Raw genomic sequence first — 17099 nt, 5'->3', positions numbered from 1 at the left:
TGTAAATAAATAAGGTAAATATGTAAATAAGTAAACAAATCCTTAAATGCAACCGGGAGCTTTATAATACTGTAATTTCTCTATGGAAATATCTCTATGCAATATCCCACATTGCACAATATCGACGATATCTTTGGTCGCTTTGGTCAATATCTTTGTAATTGACAATATATTCGGAAGTAGTTCATCATCAGTACAATGTCAGCACACGCACTATTCAAACGAAGACAATACGCAGCCTGGATATATTTGTATCAATTATCTGACAAAAGTTGCTTGTTATTTTCCTTTTTAAACAGAGTCGCTTTTATAGATGAAAGCTCTTTCCACCTAAAGAGAATTTGGCATGGACCCTCGCTGACAAATCTGTAAAAGGGGCACAGACACTCCGGAAAAGCTCTGGACCACTAATGATACATTTTGAAAGGGATATTACCAAAAATGGTAAATAATTAGCCTTCCAGAAAGTATGCACATTTAAATTTTTGGGTTGCATAAAGCTGCATATGAGACTTGGAACCGTTTGTTCTTTGTTTTTTTTTTTTTTTTTTTTTTTTTTTTGAAAATTTACTTTAATATGCTCAGTCCCTACTCAATATTAGTGAATTATCAACGCTGGTTTCAGGTTCAAAATTTTCAAGTTTAAGTTTCTGCTTTTCAATGGTATTATTTATTGCTTTGAATATTCGTCTAATCCCAACTTTCCAGTTTGACGGTTGTAATAACTATCAAACAGCAGTTAGGGGCCGAGCACAAACCTGAAGTCAAGATAAAAAAAAATCAGGATTTGGATTTTATTTTCAGATATTTATTTAACGATTGCTTATTTAGTTATTTTGTAATAGTGCGTTGATCTATTATGCAGCATGAGTACCTGTATTAGTGGGAATGACAGAATTGTTTCCTTGTAATCCTCTCTATCCTAAAAAAGACCTGAGATTATAGTCGGACATAGATGCTCTCAAACTTTTTTCTCATATTTCATTCATGAATATGTCTATTTACCCAAGTATGTTGTTCCAAAGAATGAGAGGCTGTCTTTGTGCAAAAGTTTGATATTGGAAGCCTCCTCCATGGGAAAAACTGGTGAAAATACGCATTTCATCCTCAAATGACATGTTCTTTGAATTTGTCCCTATAGCTTGATGACCCACATTCCATCCGGGGTACTGGCCACATCTGCTTTAAATGAGCTCTGAAATAGTCTCTCTTGTTTTTTTTTTTTATCCGAGCCAGAAAGTCGCGACTAAAACCGTAGCTGCAGGTCTTTGAGGATCTTGCATTCAAATGACTTTGCAACTCATATGTTGCCACAGCCATGAACACTTTGCACTGCTGAAAGTATGCCAAGCCGTTTTCCTGTAGTTGTTACAGATGCAAGATAAGTTTGGTCTGAAGGCCCTTAACCGAATGTATTAATCAGCTGCTAGATTCTTCTTTCGTTGTAGCTGTAGGCTAAAAAATTCAAATAACTAGTTATGTCTGCAGCAAAGGCCAATTTCTATACTCGCTCTTCATTAGAGAGCAAGCTGTATAACTTAGCCATCTTACTGCTGTTTAATATTGTAATTCTTACGATTTTATGCCTATATCCTCCACCATGCCTCTTTAACTGTCTATTATTGATCCTGTAAAGCTCAGTCTCTTTATTGAGGGACTCAGTACTTTGCTTATGTCTGCTATTTTGATACACCAAGTTTGCTGAGGAACAATGTAGTGCAGGAACATTGGTTGTCAATTGTTTTTGGCATTACACATCTGCTTTACTTAACCTATTATCTCTTTCTTTATGCCACTCATGCTTGGTAATCCATCAACAGTAAGGCGACTGTGGAGTCAAAATTATAATTGACAAATCTTTTTTCCTGCCCATTTTTATATCCTTTGCGATAACAGTGTCCTTCTTGCTATTTGGAGAAGCCTGTATTAGTATCATGCTCATGTCTTCATCTACGCATCAAATGAACATATACAGTTGAGAGGTGGAAGACTGTCCACTGATTCAACCATTGGAATTAAAAACTGGCGAAGCGTGCTTCCACATTTCACCATTTGGTTTGCAATGTCTTAACCCATATTTGAAACACAATTGGGAATGACGAATAAGATCATTTGTAGACGGTTTACCGTTGTGTATCAGTCTACTTTTATAAAAAGTTACCAAAAAAACAGTTCGCCACTTTCATCAATTGAAAAAAACCTAAATTAAAAAAATAAAAAATATTGATAACAACTGTCATAACATTTGTGTTTGGGTATGCTAACAGAGAATTATCTGTAATAATTGCTAGTTAAATTCTTTAAGAATCTGAAAAGTTTTTTGAGATTATTATTGACAGGTAGCAAGAATGTTCTATTTTGCAAGCAGAATTTGACAAAAAATTAGTTTTTCAAATTTACAAAGGGCCGGATAACAGTACTTTGTGCGCCACATCCGGCCGGCGAGTCATAGAGTCGAGGTTCCTGATCTAGACGATTGGAGTTTCTTTATCCTCATTTATTTTCCTTCCAAACTACGATGTTTAACATTCTTTTAAGTGTTTTTCTTTTTTCAGATATCCTTATGATGAACCAATGGAAGTAGAGATGAGTCACTCTGACAATGAATTTTTCAGAGAGCTATCTGAGCGATACATTGGTTCTCATCCAACGATGAGTAAAACAGAAAGTCAGTGTCCAAATCCTGATGGGACTCACCCTCTTGCTGGTGTTGTAAAAGGCTCTTCGCTCTCCATTCCTCGCGTTGGCTCTTTAATTGATTTTGGATACAACGCCCTTAGAGCTAAACTTGTAAGTTCTTTATAAAAAAAAAAATTAATTTAAGGGATGGATGGAATAGATCAGATACAATTTTCCTGGGATTAACCAATGGGCTTAGTAATAAGTCGTAATAAAAGCAATTGTTTTTGAGAGTTATCAAAGTGCTGCGTTACTTCTGGTCCAATGGTGAGTAAAGTCCAAAGCCAGTCTCCAAATTCTAATTAGGTGCTTCCCCTTATTCAGAACAGTAAAAGTGTCTATTCTATCCTCTCCTCACACTGGTTCTCTAATTTATTTTGGATGCAATGACCTCAGAGCTAATCTTGTAAATATGTTGTAAAATTAAAATTTTAGTTTTAGCAAAGATAGAATTGATTAGATGCAGTTCTCTTATGATGAGCCAGCGGGTGTAAAAATGAGCAGTACTGGCGGTAAAAGTTTCTGAGAGCTGTCTAAGTTTATATATATATATACATATATATATATATATATATATATATATATATATATATATATATATATATATATATATATATATATATATATCTATATATATAAAAATAAGTTGTCTGTGTGTGGATCTGTGGATGGATCAGGTGACGTCATGTTTGTTCGCATATGACGTCTGAATTATTTCACACTAATACAAAAGAAGAAAAAAACTAAAAAAGGTAAAAACTACAAAAAAAAACTAAAAAGAAAAAAAAAACTAAAAAAGCTAAAAAACTAAAAAAAACTAAAAAAAGGTAAAAATCTAATAACTAAAAAAAAACTGAAAAAAATAAAAAAAGGCAAAAACTACAAAAAAAATAAAAACTAATAAAAAAACTAAAAAACTAAAAAAAACTAAAAAAAAACTAAAAAAAGGTAAAAAAACTAAAAAAAAACTAAAAACTAAAAAAGAAAAAAACTAAAAAAAAGGAAAAAACTGAAAAATAAAAGAGAAAAAGAAAACTAAAAAAATATGAATAAATATATATAAAAATAAGTTGTTTGTGGGTTATGTCTGTCTGTCTGTCTGTCGAGTGACGTCGTGTTTGTCCGCATATGACGTCTGAATTATTTCACACTAATACAAAAGAAGAAAAAAAACTAAAAAAGGTAAAAACTACAAAAAAAAAACAAAAAGAAAAAAAACTAAAAAAGCTAAAAAACTAAAAAAAACTAAAAAAGGTAAAAAACTAAAAACTAAAAAAAAAACTGAAAAAACTAAAAAAAGGCAAAAACTAAAAAAAAACTAAAAACTAATAAAAAAACTAAAAAAGCTAAAAAACTAAAAAAACTAAAAAAAGGTAAAAAACAAAAAAAACTAAAAACTAAAAAAGAAAAAACTAAAAAAAAGGAAAAAACTGAAAAATAAGAGAAAAAGAAAACTAAAAAAATATTAATAAATATAAAAAATATAAATATAATATAAATTAGCAATCAACAAAGCACCGAGACACAAATGACGACCGGGACACAGGGAGTATAAATGACGACCAGGACATAAGTAAAAAAAAAAAACTAAAAAAACTAAAAAAATGGTAAAAACTACAAAAAAACTAAAAACTAATAAAAAAACTAAAAAATCTAAATAAACTAAAAAAGAAAAAAAAGAAAAAAGGAAAAAAATAAAGGAGAAAAACAAAACTAAAAAACGAATGTATATACAGACCGGGACACCGGGATACAAATGACGACCGGGACACAGGGAATATAAATGACGACCGGGACACAGGGACACAACTACAATGGGGACGCCGGGGGGCACAGGGGGATATAAATGACGACCGGGACACCGGGACACAAGGAATATAAATGACGCCCGGGACACTCAAAGAGAAATCACAGACTGGAACACCGGGACACAAATGACGACCGGGACACAGGGAATATAAATGACGACCGGGACACAGGGACATAACTACAAAGGGGACGCCGGGGTGCACAGGGGGATATATAAATGACGATGGCGACTCAGGGAATGGTCGATTAGCAATCACCATCAACAAAGCTCAAGGGCAATCATTAGAATCATGAGGTATAGATCTGAATACGGATTGTTTTCCCATGGACCATTATATGTTGCATGTTCAAGAGTCGGTAAACCTGACAATCTATTTATATGCACAGACAATGGGACAGCAAAGAATGTTGTATATTCGCAAGTTTTACGTAGTTAAAAACATATATATATATATATATATATATATATATATATATTTATATATATATATATATATATATATATATATATATATATATATATATATATATATATATATATCTATATTCACAGGTGGGACATAGGGACACAACTACAATGGCGCGTAACTAATATGGCGCGTAACGACTTACGCGCGCGGGGGGGCTTGGGGGGGGGGCGCGAAGCGCCCCCACCAACTAGGTGTTGGGGTGGCGCGAAGCGCCACCCCAACAGCTAGTATATATATATATATATATATATATATATATATATATATATATATATATATATATATATATATATATATATATATGGTAAAATTCTAGTTAATTGACTTCTCGCTATCTCAGAAAGGGTTTAGGTTAGGAAAATGAAACTTTCAGGGATGAATCTACAGACTAAAGTATGTCCCGGGAAGGTATTTTGAAGCAACTACCTCCACTCCTTCTCCCTCTAGAGGGGCTTGACCTTTAATGACCTTTAAAAATATGTGTGTTACAAAAGTGAAACCTTGCAAAATAGGTCTTCTGCTTAATTGAAGTACAACAAAATTGTTTTCAGCTTCATAACTTTGCTCAATTCCATTTTACAAGGTTTTAAAGATATGCAAATATATTTCTTAAATTTTGAAAAAAAACATTGATTTTGCTCAAAATTCTATTCAAATAACAGGAATTGCATTTTCAGAACTAAAGGCAGAGAAAAAGCAACTAGTAACTGAATATTAATGTAAAATGTTGTTTTGTCAAAATTTCAATAGGTATAGACCTGTGATGTAGGCAAATTTCAGGGCCCTCTAGAGGGAGAAGGAGTGGAGGTGGGTACTTTAAAATACCTTCCCGGGACATAATTGAGCCTGTAGACCATCCCTAAAAGTTTCATTTTTCCTAACCTAAACCCTTTCCAAGATAGCAAGAAGTCAATTAACAAGAATATTAAGTGAAGTTGGGTTTCCTCCAATGTACAAGAGGGTAAGAACGTATGAAGGGGGAGGGCATTCTGTCTAGAAACATTGTGATTTTGCTATTTTCAGGAATTTTCATAGGTTTTATTTATTGTCTGCTGTTTCGGCAAATTTACTCTTCCCCACTCCACCCCACAAAACATTCCTGATTCCAAAAAGTAATGTGTTGGTATTGAATAAGGTACGAGAGGTGACGTTTGAGTGAGCTGATTTATAGCACTTGCTGTAAAGTGAAAAAAAAAGAATAGAAAATTTGAAACTGGAATATAAGACAATAGTATTTTAAGAAATATCATGAAAGAATTAAGTATGCTAAATGAATGTAAAAGATCGAAATATGCACCAGAATGTAGTGTTCTAAGTAGGTTTTTTCAATAGAAAAGGATCTTTTAGTTGTCCAATCATCACAGTGTTCAAAGATGCTTGTTTATAGAGTTATCAAAACATAAATAAGATAGCTGAGACTATAAACTGTTACTGTGTGAAATTTCCTCGTGGAAAATACTTGGTCGTATAAGTGAACAGAGGTACACTGCTTAAGGAGTCATTAGGAGCTAGGGGAATGGGTCTAAACAGCGGTGTCAATTCGTAAAAATCTAAGGGGGATATGGTTTTCATTTTTAATAAAGGAACAAAGAGAACATTCTTCAAAACCTGGGGAAAGCAATTTTTTGTTTTTTCGATTTTGTAAAGAAAAAAAAAGATAAATAGGCAATTTTCAAATCGCTCAGCTCGCTCTGTCCCTCTTAATGGGCATAGCTGGGTCAAAGCGTGGCAAATGGGCATTTCAAGCAACTTTTTCCATTTTATCAATGAAAGTGTTCTTTGGAAAAATTCCAAGGGAAAAATTCCTCATAGTCTCCCCTGCAGATATGGCCTTGGTTTCATGTTCTTAGTTATTTTATATTATTTTTGCCTTCTTGTTTCTGAAGAAATGTTTTGTTTTTTCTTTTTTTTTACAGATTTTACCGGGTATGCTTATTTTTGGGTGCATAGTGGCACGCAGGTATGATTTTCAGGGGGGGTCGGAGGATTTTTACTAAGAGAGTAGGGGTAGAAACTTGAAAATGGTGCATTTTTATGTCATCATTTCTAAATTTATCCACATAGTCCTTCAAATAAATCTCAGTGACAGAGGCTTCTTCCTTTCCTCTCACCGCAGACATGTACGTATACCTAGGGCTTCCTCTCGACACTCTTTTTACGTTTGTGATCTTATGTTTCTCAAGCAAGGTCTTTTTTCTATTTTGATGTTCTTGTTTGATTATTATGTATTTGTAGTTACGCAAGTTCGGTTCAAGGGGACTGATGAATTTTAACGTCTTTTTTTCCGTTTTCCCTGATACGGTTCTTCAAACGAGTCCTAGGGGTAAGAAGGGGGGGGGGGAAGTTGAATGCAATATTAGAAAATGAGCTTTGAGAATCCTTTAGGATTATTTTGGGCCCTCTCTGTCATTCTTGTGTATGAATCAATGTTTTAACTTAAAACTTTGTGGTTTATCCTTTTTATTTTTGCGCGTAATATTTTACACAACTTAAGGACTTAATACCCACACGTCTAAACATGTGGTCACAATCTCCAAATCTACCGTGCATCATCGTTAAATAAACTTCCAAAATTGTCCAGTACATCTACATTCTGTATTATTTGTATTTCCACAAATATTTATTTTTAAATCTTTATAAGATACACTTGAAATGCTCGGTCTGTACTAGCTATTGGAAGAGTCCCGCTCTGTTACGTTGAAAGTTTTTAGTCAACTTCAAAAATTTCCTGAACTTCTCGAAACATCAAGAAATAAATTATCGTTTTCTGAAAAAAAAGATCTTCAAGAAATCGAAGCAAGTGCTGTCTACGTATAGATTGGGGGATTCAAAATTCAAGGATTCATCTAGATTCAAGATTTAAGGGCTAGACTAGAACCTTGTAAAAACGATTTGAAGAACTATTTGAGGTTGGTTGTGAAAGTTAAGAGCCCACTGCTTTTCTTTCTAGGAAAGGATACTACGATTGGAAAGCATTCATTGACAGAGAGAAGGTTGATATTCATATGCAATGTAATAATGCCCTAATGTTGAACTTCCGCCACTGCTCATTTTTGAAATCAGTTAAATCCAAAACCATTCCCAACGTATTTTTAGCTAGGATTTAGATATAATTCTAATCAGAATCGAAGTTGAGGGGATTTGGACTAAGCTAAGATTGGCCAATCAGAATATTCTTCTGAAATCCTGGTCGATTAACTTCTTCAAAAGTACAAAAGAAAATCAGAATTTTTACTAATTTTAAGTTTTAATAGCTGCTAAAGTTTAATATCTTCGGAACGAGCTTGGAGGGTTTAACCTCAACTTTCGTATATCATTGTATTGCATCAGATTAACGCCGCTTCTTGACAACTAAGGTCTCTGCGTCGGCCCTGCAGTGCATTGCTGCAGCATGATTCGATCTCTAGGTCCCGTATTACCAAGCTAAGGTCAAATCCGCTGCGCCACCACAGGACTTTTGTATATCATTCTGAATCGACCTTTAATGTTTGAATGCAAAGTCTTGAATAGTTTTGGAAGCAAAGTCATTATATTTGAAAGACATTGAGCTATGGCTGGCGAGTCTAGCATAGAGTGAATGCTCTGGAAGTGTTAGAGGATTGACAATCTTTTATAAGATGTGTGTAGCATGTTAAATATTGAAGTATGGAAAAATGCGAATCAGGATAGAATGTTTTGATAGGGGTGATTACTTTAAGGAAAACTAAATGCTGGAAACGTAAACAATGTTTCTTATGTATCCTGTGATATATGCATATTTCTAGTACAGAGCATAATTTGTGTATTTTACTTGTAACTTCATCGTGACAGGTAAAAAAAAAAAAGAAAAAAAAGGGACTTTCCAGTTTGGGTTTCTTTTTGTAATTCTAATTGACGAAGTAATCTGAATGAGCTCAAATTGATCTCAAAGTTTTAATGTTTTAATTATGTTTGGTTTATTTTTCTTCTATCAACTCAACGGAAGTGCTCAGACAGGTAAACCCGATGGAAACACGACTATTCATGTTCTTCTCTAGTTTCCTCTTCAATGGCCCTTGTCCATTTAAAAAAAAATCTGTTCGTGGGTACAGGCTAAGTCAGACTTTATATTATTGTTTTGACGGTATCTTGCTGGTAAAAAACTATATGCCTGTACTTTTATTTCAGGTATCTGCTCACATCAGCTGTTGCCTGTTTCCACGTGCTAAAGATCTACCCCATTTGTGGATGGATAATCTAGAAAGCCTAATGTCATTCTTAGATGCTGCAAACCAAGGTATTTAGTAATTAAATGAAGACATTTAATTACTAGTTAATGAATTTAATGAATTAATTAAACAAAGTTGCCAGGAGATTTAAGGCAAACCTCCCAAAGGGAAAATAGGTTTCAAGTCTGGTAAATGTACAGGAAGTGTTTTTGGGAGAGGAGAGGAGTTCTAGCTCTGTAAATAAACGCAAAAATAAACAAACTGTTTGAAAATCATAAAAAAAGCTTATAATTTCGAGATTTAGAAAGGAGTGCGTGTCTATCTTTTCTTTTGCACTCTCCTTTTTAACTAGTTACTTCTATTCTTCCTTTTCCTTTTACTTGTATGCTTTTTTTACTTTATTGCTTCTTGCAAATTCGGATGAAATATAAATCATGTTCTAATTATAAGACTGTTTGCAAATCCAAAGCTTAGAATTAAAGTAAAAAACAGAAAATTCCATAAAGTAAAGTGACAAAGAAGGAAACTTTCGACGTAATACCTTCAATTAGGTATTTTTTTTTTAAGACCACCAACAAATAAACGTTCAAATGGGAAGAAGTCAGTGATCAGTAATCAGTATTCTCAGTATAATCAGTAATCAGTGTATTAGACAGTGAAAACAGATACAAAAGTCTAGATGTTTTGTCCACATATACAGCGATCGTCATCAGCAGAAAGTATTAAAATTAACACTAAAATATTCATACATAATAAAATAATAGCTTCCCCCATTCAAAGTCGTGAGTTGTAAATTTTCTTTTTTAATATTGCCTAAATGTAAGTGGAATTGCCTAAATTGCCTAAAGAAAGAAACTAAATTGGTGCTTATATCAGCGGGATATTTAACTCCTTGGCTCATAAAAACTGCAACCAAGAACACGGTTTAAATTGTGGGAGCCCAGTTGAAATTTTCTGGAGACGGCTCAAGCGTTTTATTTGTAATTTAGTGGGATTTCTATATACTGACACTGAAAAATTTTGGAATCTGCAGGGTTCAAGGTATCTTTGAGAGTTCCTAGTCTTCTAAGCCAGCTAACGTTTTGGTGTAGATATCAAAGGTCGTTGAATTTTTTAACTGCGTCCTGAATTTAGCCTGAAAAGGCCTTTCTTTCATATGACGTAGCATTCGAAATAGGTTGTAAAGATTTAGCAAAAAAAATTCGAGTAAGAAATTTTTGAATAGGATGACAGAAATCAAGCAAAGGAAAAATCTGTTTCGTTTATTGATACTGCAATAAACATGCTCTGAACAACAGTCTGTGCCCTTCAGCGATACTCCAGCATCAAGGGAATACAAACAAATACAAAAGAATATGCACATGGTAGCCAAAAGAGGGTCTGGTCGTGACGAATCAATGCAAATATGAAACCAAATAATATATCCCCTTACAAAGGACATTCCGTTCAGAAGAAATATAAGTGGACTGAAAAAAAAACAAGAGCTAAGAGCTCATATGGCACTTGTGACGAGGCAAGAAAAGCTAAGAGCCAAGAGCCCATATGGTATGAGCTCTAAAAAATTCTAAGAATCAATAGATTGATTTAAAAGGAAAATCAGAGGCTTAATGTCGGTCAGGATTTAAAATAAGAGCTCTGAGTCACGATGTCCTTCTAAATATCAAAATTCATTAAGATCCGATCACCCACTCGTAAGTTATAAATACCTCATTTTTTTAATATTTCCTCTCCATTCAGCCCCCCAGATGGTCGAATTTGGGAAAACGACTTTATCAAGTCAATTTGTGCAGCTCCCTGACAAGACTATCAATTTCATCGTCCTAGGACGCCCAGAAGCACCAAACTCACGAAATCACTGAACCCCTCCCCCCAACTCCCCCAAAGAGAGCGAATCCAGTATGGTTACGTCAATTTCGTATCAAGGACATTGTTTATTCTATCCACCAAGCTTCATCCCGATTCCTCCACTCCATGTGTTTTCCGAAATTTCCCTCTCCAACTCCCCCCAATGTCGACAGATCTGGTCGGAATTTGAAATAAGACCTCTGAGACATGAATTCCTTCTAAACATCAAATTTCGTTAAGATCCGGTCACCTGTTCTTAAGTTAAAAATACCTCAAATTTTTCTAATTTTTCCAAATTAACACCCCCCCCCCCCCCCAGCAAAGGGAACGGATCCGTTCCAATTATGTCAATCACGTATCTAGAACTTGTGCTTATTCTTCCCATCAAGTTTTATCTCGATCTCTCCACTCTAAGTGTTTTCTAAGATTTCTGTTTCCCTCCTCCAATCCCCTATGTCCCCGGATCCAACTCGAGTTGGAAATGGAGCATCTGAGACATAAGATCCTTCTATATACATCAAGTTTCATTAAGATCCGATCACCTGTTCTTAACATAAAAATACCCCAATGTCACAGGATCTGGTTGGAATTTAAAATTAGAGCTTTAAAGCACAAGATCCTTCTAAATACCAAATTTTATTAAGATCTGGTGAGTCGTTCGTAAGTTACAAATACCTCATTTTTCCGAATTACCCCCCCCCCCCCAACTCCACCAAAGAGAGCAGATCCGGTCCGGTTATGTCAGTCACGTATCTTAGACAGATTTATATTCTTTCCATCCAGTTTCATCCTGATCTCTCCTCTTTAAGTATTTTTCTAAGATTTTCGGTCCCCCGCCCAACTGACCCCCTCCCAATGACGCTGGATCCAGTTCAGATTTAAAATAAGAGATCTGAGTTACGAGGTCCTTCTAAATATGAAGTTTCATGAAGATCCGATCACTTCTTTGTAAGTTACAAATACATCATTTTTTTAATTTTTCAGAATTAAGTTAAAAACACTTCATTTTTTCTTTTTTTTGAATTAACCGGCCCCCCACTCTCCTTCCCCAGATGGTTAAATCGGGAAAACGACTATTTCTAATTTAATCTGGTCCGGTCCCTGATACGCCTGCCAAATTTCATCGTCCTAGCTTACCTGGAAGTGCCTAAAGTAGCAAAACCGGGACCGACAGACCGACAGAATTTGCGATTGCTATATGTCACTTGGTTAATGCCAAGTGCCATAAAAATGGCTGTATTATATCAGTCAAGGTACATTGCAGGGACATCGCCGTATTCAGTATTTATTTTTGTCTGTTTTTATTTCTGGCCGCCTTGCATATTTTAACATTTTTAAGATAACATTAACATAACATTTTAACATAACATTATAATTCATTTTATTAACATTGTACAATTTTTATGCTTCACGTGAAGTACGAAATAAAATCACAAATCGTACCAGTTTCGATACAAATTATTACAGTTTCATTCACTCTTGAAACGAATGAACGCTGGGGGTGGGGGGTCTAGTTGAACTGATTATATAATCGTCCATTCACCCCTTTAAAAAAAGTATTTTTTATGGCACTAATATGGAGAGAAAAAAAACGGAAAATTACTTGAAATTTTTGAAAGAGATCATTCAGGCAGACTTCATCGAAGTAAAAAAAAAAAATCATAATATATTGTGAGAATTGATGCGAAAACCACCGAAATTTTGAGCTCTTTACTTAAAAATACCAAAATTTTAGTTTAAACTTGGACGCCTTTCGATATCTCTTATTCACAGAAAAACCATGGGGATAAACAACAACTGACAAAGTTATTAATTAAACCAAGAACAATAAACATCCAAGTAACAATGAAGTAGCAATAAAATAATTCAAAATTTAATAGAAACGAAAATTTTTTCGTAATGTTGAAAGCCAATGAGTTTTATCTTCAAGTTGGCCCAGGTAGGACGTGCCATGTAATTTCAATTTACTTGGGAAAGTATTTTTAACAAAAAAAAGTATGAAGAGGATAGAGCTTAAAATTCATTTAAAGTTTTGTTGGAAGTATTGAACAAAACTATAATAAATTTTTAATCTGTCCTTACAATATGACCTTTTGATGCATACACATCATTGTGGGCTAGTCTGTTCTTTTTCATATGGCCTGTTGGTAGTGTAAATGGTTCAGTAGGATCTTATCTCAGGGACCTGAGATTAAAATCTGCTCTAGGCGATTCTGTTGATTCGTTACAATTTGGTAAGATTCGTACGAATACATGAACATTTGAATGTCTGTACCTAAAAATCGCTTCTTCCAAGATTAAACAATTCCTTTGTGCCAGGTTTCATAGGGGCCCAGGACGTGGTCAAGTTAAGGTTGTTTGCAGGCTTTTATAAATAAAGCCATTGAAATTAAAAATAAATTATTAAAACTCTTTCAAAGGATTGGAATTTAATTACCTTTCTTTTTAATATCTGTCCATGTTTCTCCATCCCAAAATTAATATGACATCTTGGAGAATGTGCTTAATGTGTGCTTATCACGCAAGTTATAATGGCTCGTTATAGTTTTTCATGGATTGTGTGAACCATTAGGGCATATGTAAAATTGAAATTATGTTTTTAATTCGAATCTAGTTCACAGTATTGTATGGTTTACTTTTTTAAATTTCAGTTTCACGTTTAGAATGTTTGGAATGTTGCGCTCAAAAGTCATGATTCTTTTTTCTTTCTTTTTTTTATGTGAGGAATTTCAGGGACTTTTATTGGAAACAAATCTAACACTGTTATGCGGACAACTTCTCTAGCCAAACTTATTTACGGAAATTTTTGTTTAGTCGCAGAAGCAAACTAAATACATAGCTTTGTTTCTGACGCTTTATTTTTAGGAATCCGAGGAAAGGTACGTTCTTTTGACGGAAAAATGCTCAAAGAAGGTCGGATCCGTGTTGACGATGAATTACATCCGATAAATATGGAAGAAAGTTCTGGCACCTTTGCTACATTTCTTACAGAAGGTCGCCATACCTTATACGTAAGTAAAGACAAATTTATTATAGTCCTCATGTTTATTGACTTGTGTTAGAAAACCTTAAATTTGAATTAGATTTTTCCTGATGGAAATGTGAAATTGGGATGCTAAATGGACATATGAGCTGTTAAATAAAACTGCTATCCGGTCACTGCTGCTGTTGTTGAGTAGTATTATCTGATTATGGTGTGCAACTAGATTCCAGTTTAACTCAACCCAGTTCAATTTGCCCCATTTAATTTTGATCTTTGTTCAGCTCGTTCAATTTAATTGTTCAACTTATTCAATTCAACTTATTCATTATTCAATTCAATTCAACTTAAACCCCTACGTTAAATTTGTTGTGATTGTTCACATCTAAAGGAAACAATGCAAAAAAAATAGAAGTGGTACACTTAGATTCCTTAGTTTATGGACTTTCCAACCATAGTCACCTTTCTGACAATGCAACCCTCTTCCCCTGATAGTCCGTGATATATCCCTGATGATATTATTCTTTTTTGCCATCTCGAGATGCGTGATTTCTTCTTTGTTTGCCATTCTTGACCGATTAAAAAGATTTCCGCCAAGAGATTTCAGTACGATTTTTGTATGAAAATATTATTTGGAATGCTACATGTAGATAACAATGTAGATGATCTGATTAATAGAACCATACTGCAATTACAAAGTAAAAGTTTCTTTGTTTTTGGGCTTTCTTTTAGTTTTTATATATCCTAGGACTGTATCTGGGACTATCAGGGGGGAGTGCATTTTCAGAAAAGCGACCAGGTTAGGAAAGAGCATAAAATGCTCTTTCCTAACCTGGCTAACCCCCCCCCCATCAACCTAATTTGAGGGGCTAATTGGGGGGCTAACCCCCCCCCCCCCCCCCATTCAACCTAATTTAACCTAATCTGTTGCAGGGCCAGGAGTGCACGGGCTAGATTTAAATGAGGGTTGAATCAAACGGGAGTTAGCCTGATCGACTATCGATGTAAATGGGTCGAATTGAACAGAGTTACATGAGAATCATTACACTTATTTCAAGTATAGTGGTACTGGTTTTATTTTGATCTGCAAAATAGATAAATGTTTGTATTTTTTAAATTTACTATTACAAGAAAAAAAAATGCGTCTTTAATTTCGACTATCTTTTGATAAGGCAACCGTAGGATCCAACCATAAAGGAATGATAAGTGAAGTGGGATACACACATAAACACATCTCTCCCCTCATTCCTTTCTTTCCTATAATTCCCAAAAACCTATTGATATTTCAACTTCGGTACTTGAGAAAAATATGTGTCCTTTCTCCTTAGCTGGGCAACTGCATCGTAAGTTAGACTATGAAAAGAGCTATGTAAGGCTGCTGAAGAGTCGTCCAGGTTTCACTCTCAGTGCCATTTACTGTCCTGACGACGTCTTTTTGCTAGTAAGTCCTTCTCAAAAAAATTGGGACATATTTTTGAGAGTATCTGCTCTTGTTGAACTCAAGATGACCAATGATAAAAGAAAAGTCTTGACTAACGACGATTCTATCTCATCTGCATCACTGAACCACTAACGAGTTGAACTGGTTGAGAAGTTTAAATATCATTTTGACGAAGTTTGTAGTGACAACTTATAGTTATAGCTGTATTGACAAAATGTGACAACTATGGCTCCGGGATTTTATCAATTTAGTTTATTGCTGTGGAAAAGAATCAAGATCGATATCGAGGTCAGTGTAAGAATATCTAAGCCACTATGTTTTCCTCTATGGCTGTAAAACTTGGCCTATGAACAAAGAAAATTCGAAATTCACGTTCTCGACTCCTGTGGTCATAGATGTATAAGGCACGTACTTGGATTGAATATTTGCGACCAGGTATTGAAAGAGTCAATAATACTGTGATGTGGATAAATTTATGATATCAAAACTATATCGTCGCTGCAATTCTTTGTTCTGCCGTGTTTGTTACAGGTCTTTCGCTCCTTTGTCTTTTCATTGCCACCCACTCCCTGGCTGGATAAAAGGCCAAGGAGGCCAGATAAAATGGGGAATATGCACACTCATCGCTGAAATAGAACCTATTCATGGAATGGTAGACGATGCAGCCTTGCCTCAAAAAACAAGAGCTAAGAGCTCATATGGCACTTGTGACGAGGCGAGAAGAGCCAAGAGCCAAGAGATCATATGGTATGAGCTCTAACAAAATTCTATGAATCAATAGATTGATTTAAAAAGGAAAATAAGAGGCTTAATGCCGGTCAAGATTTAAAATAAGAGCTCTGAGTCACAAAGTCCTTCTAAATATCAAAATTCATTAAGATCCGATCACCCACTCGTAAGTTATAAATACCTAATTTTTTCTAATTTTTCCTCTCCCTTTTGCCCCCCAGATGGTCGAATCTGGGAAAACGACTTTATCAAGTCAAATTGTGCAGCTCCCTGACACGCCAACCAATTTTCATCGCCCTAGCACGTCCAGAAGCACCGAACTCGCCAAATCACTGAACCCCTCCCCCCAACTCCCCCAAAGAGAGCGAATCCAGTACGATTCTGTCAATCACGTATCAAGGACATTTGTTTATTCTATCCACCAAGCTTCATCCCGATTCCTACACTCCAAGTGTTTTTCCAAGATTTCCCCCTTCAAATCCCAACAATGTCAAAAGATCTGGTCGGGATTTGAAATAAGAGCTCTGAGACATGAATTCCTTCTAAAAATCAAATTTCATTACGATCCGATCATCTATTCGTAAGATATAAATACTCCAATTTTCATGTTTTCCAAGAATTCCGGTTCCCCCCTCCAACTCCCCCGAATGTCAAAGGATCTGGTCGGAATTTGAAATTAGAACTTTAAAGCACAAGATCCTTCTAAATATCAAATTTCATTAAGATCTGGTCACCCTTTCGTAAGTTACAAATACCTCAATTTTCAATATTACCCCCCCCCAATTCCACCAAAGAGAGCAGACCCGGTCCAGTTATGTCAGTCACGTATCTTAGACAGGTTTCTACTCTTCCCATCCAGTTTCATCCTGATCTCACCGCTTTAAGTATTTTCTAAGATTTCCGGTCCCCCCAACTGCCCCCCCCCAATTACGCTTGATCCGGTTGAGATTTAAAATAAG

General features: G+C 35.0%; 1 protein-coding gene across 2 annotated transcripts in view; it reads left to right on the top strand.

Moving 5' to 3' along the window:
• The window catches only part of LOC136033915 (carboxypeptidase D-like), a 218828-nt gene that overhangs the window by 120780 nt on the left and 80949 nt on the right, over nucleotides 1–17099 (top strand). For both annotated transcript variants that reach the window (XM_065714930.1, XM_065714931.1), the window contains exons 16-18: nucleotides 2556–2790; nucleotides 9105–9213; nucleotides 13856–14001. In XM_065714930.1, coding sequence (XP_065571002.1) covers nucleotides 2556–2790; nucleotides 9105–9213; nucleotides 13856–14001 — 490 coding nt within the window. The remainder of the gene's footprint in view (nucleotides 1–2555; nucleotides 2791–9104; nucleotides 9214–13855; nucleotides 14002–17099) is intronic.

The sequence above is a fragment of the Artemia franciscana genome, chromosome 12, assembly GCF_032884065.1.
Source record: "Artemia franciscana chromosome 12, ASM3288406v1, whole genome shotgun sequence".
NCBI lineage: Eukaryota > Metazoa > Arthropoda > Branchiopoda > Anostraca > Artemiidae > Artemia > Artemia franciscana.
This window is presented reverse-complemented; position numbering and strand designations above follow the sequence as displayed.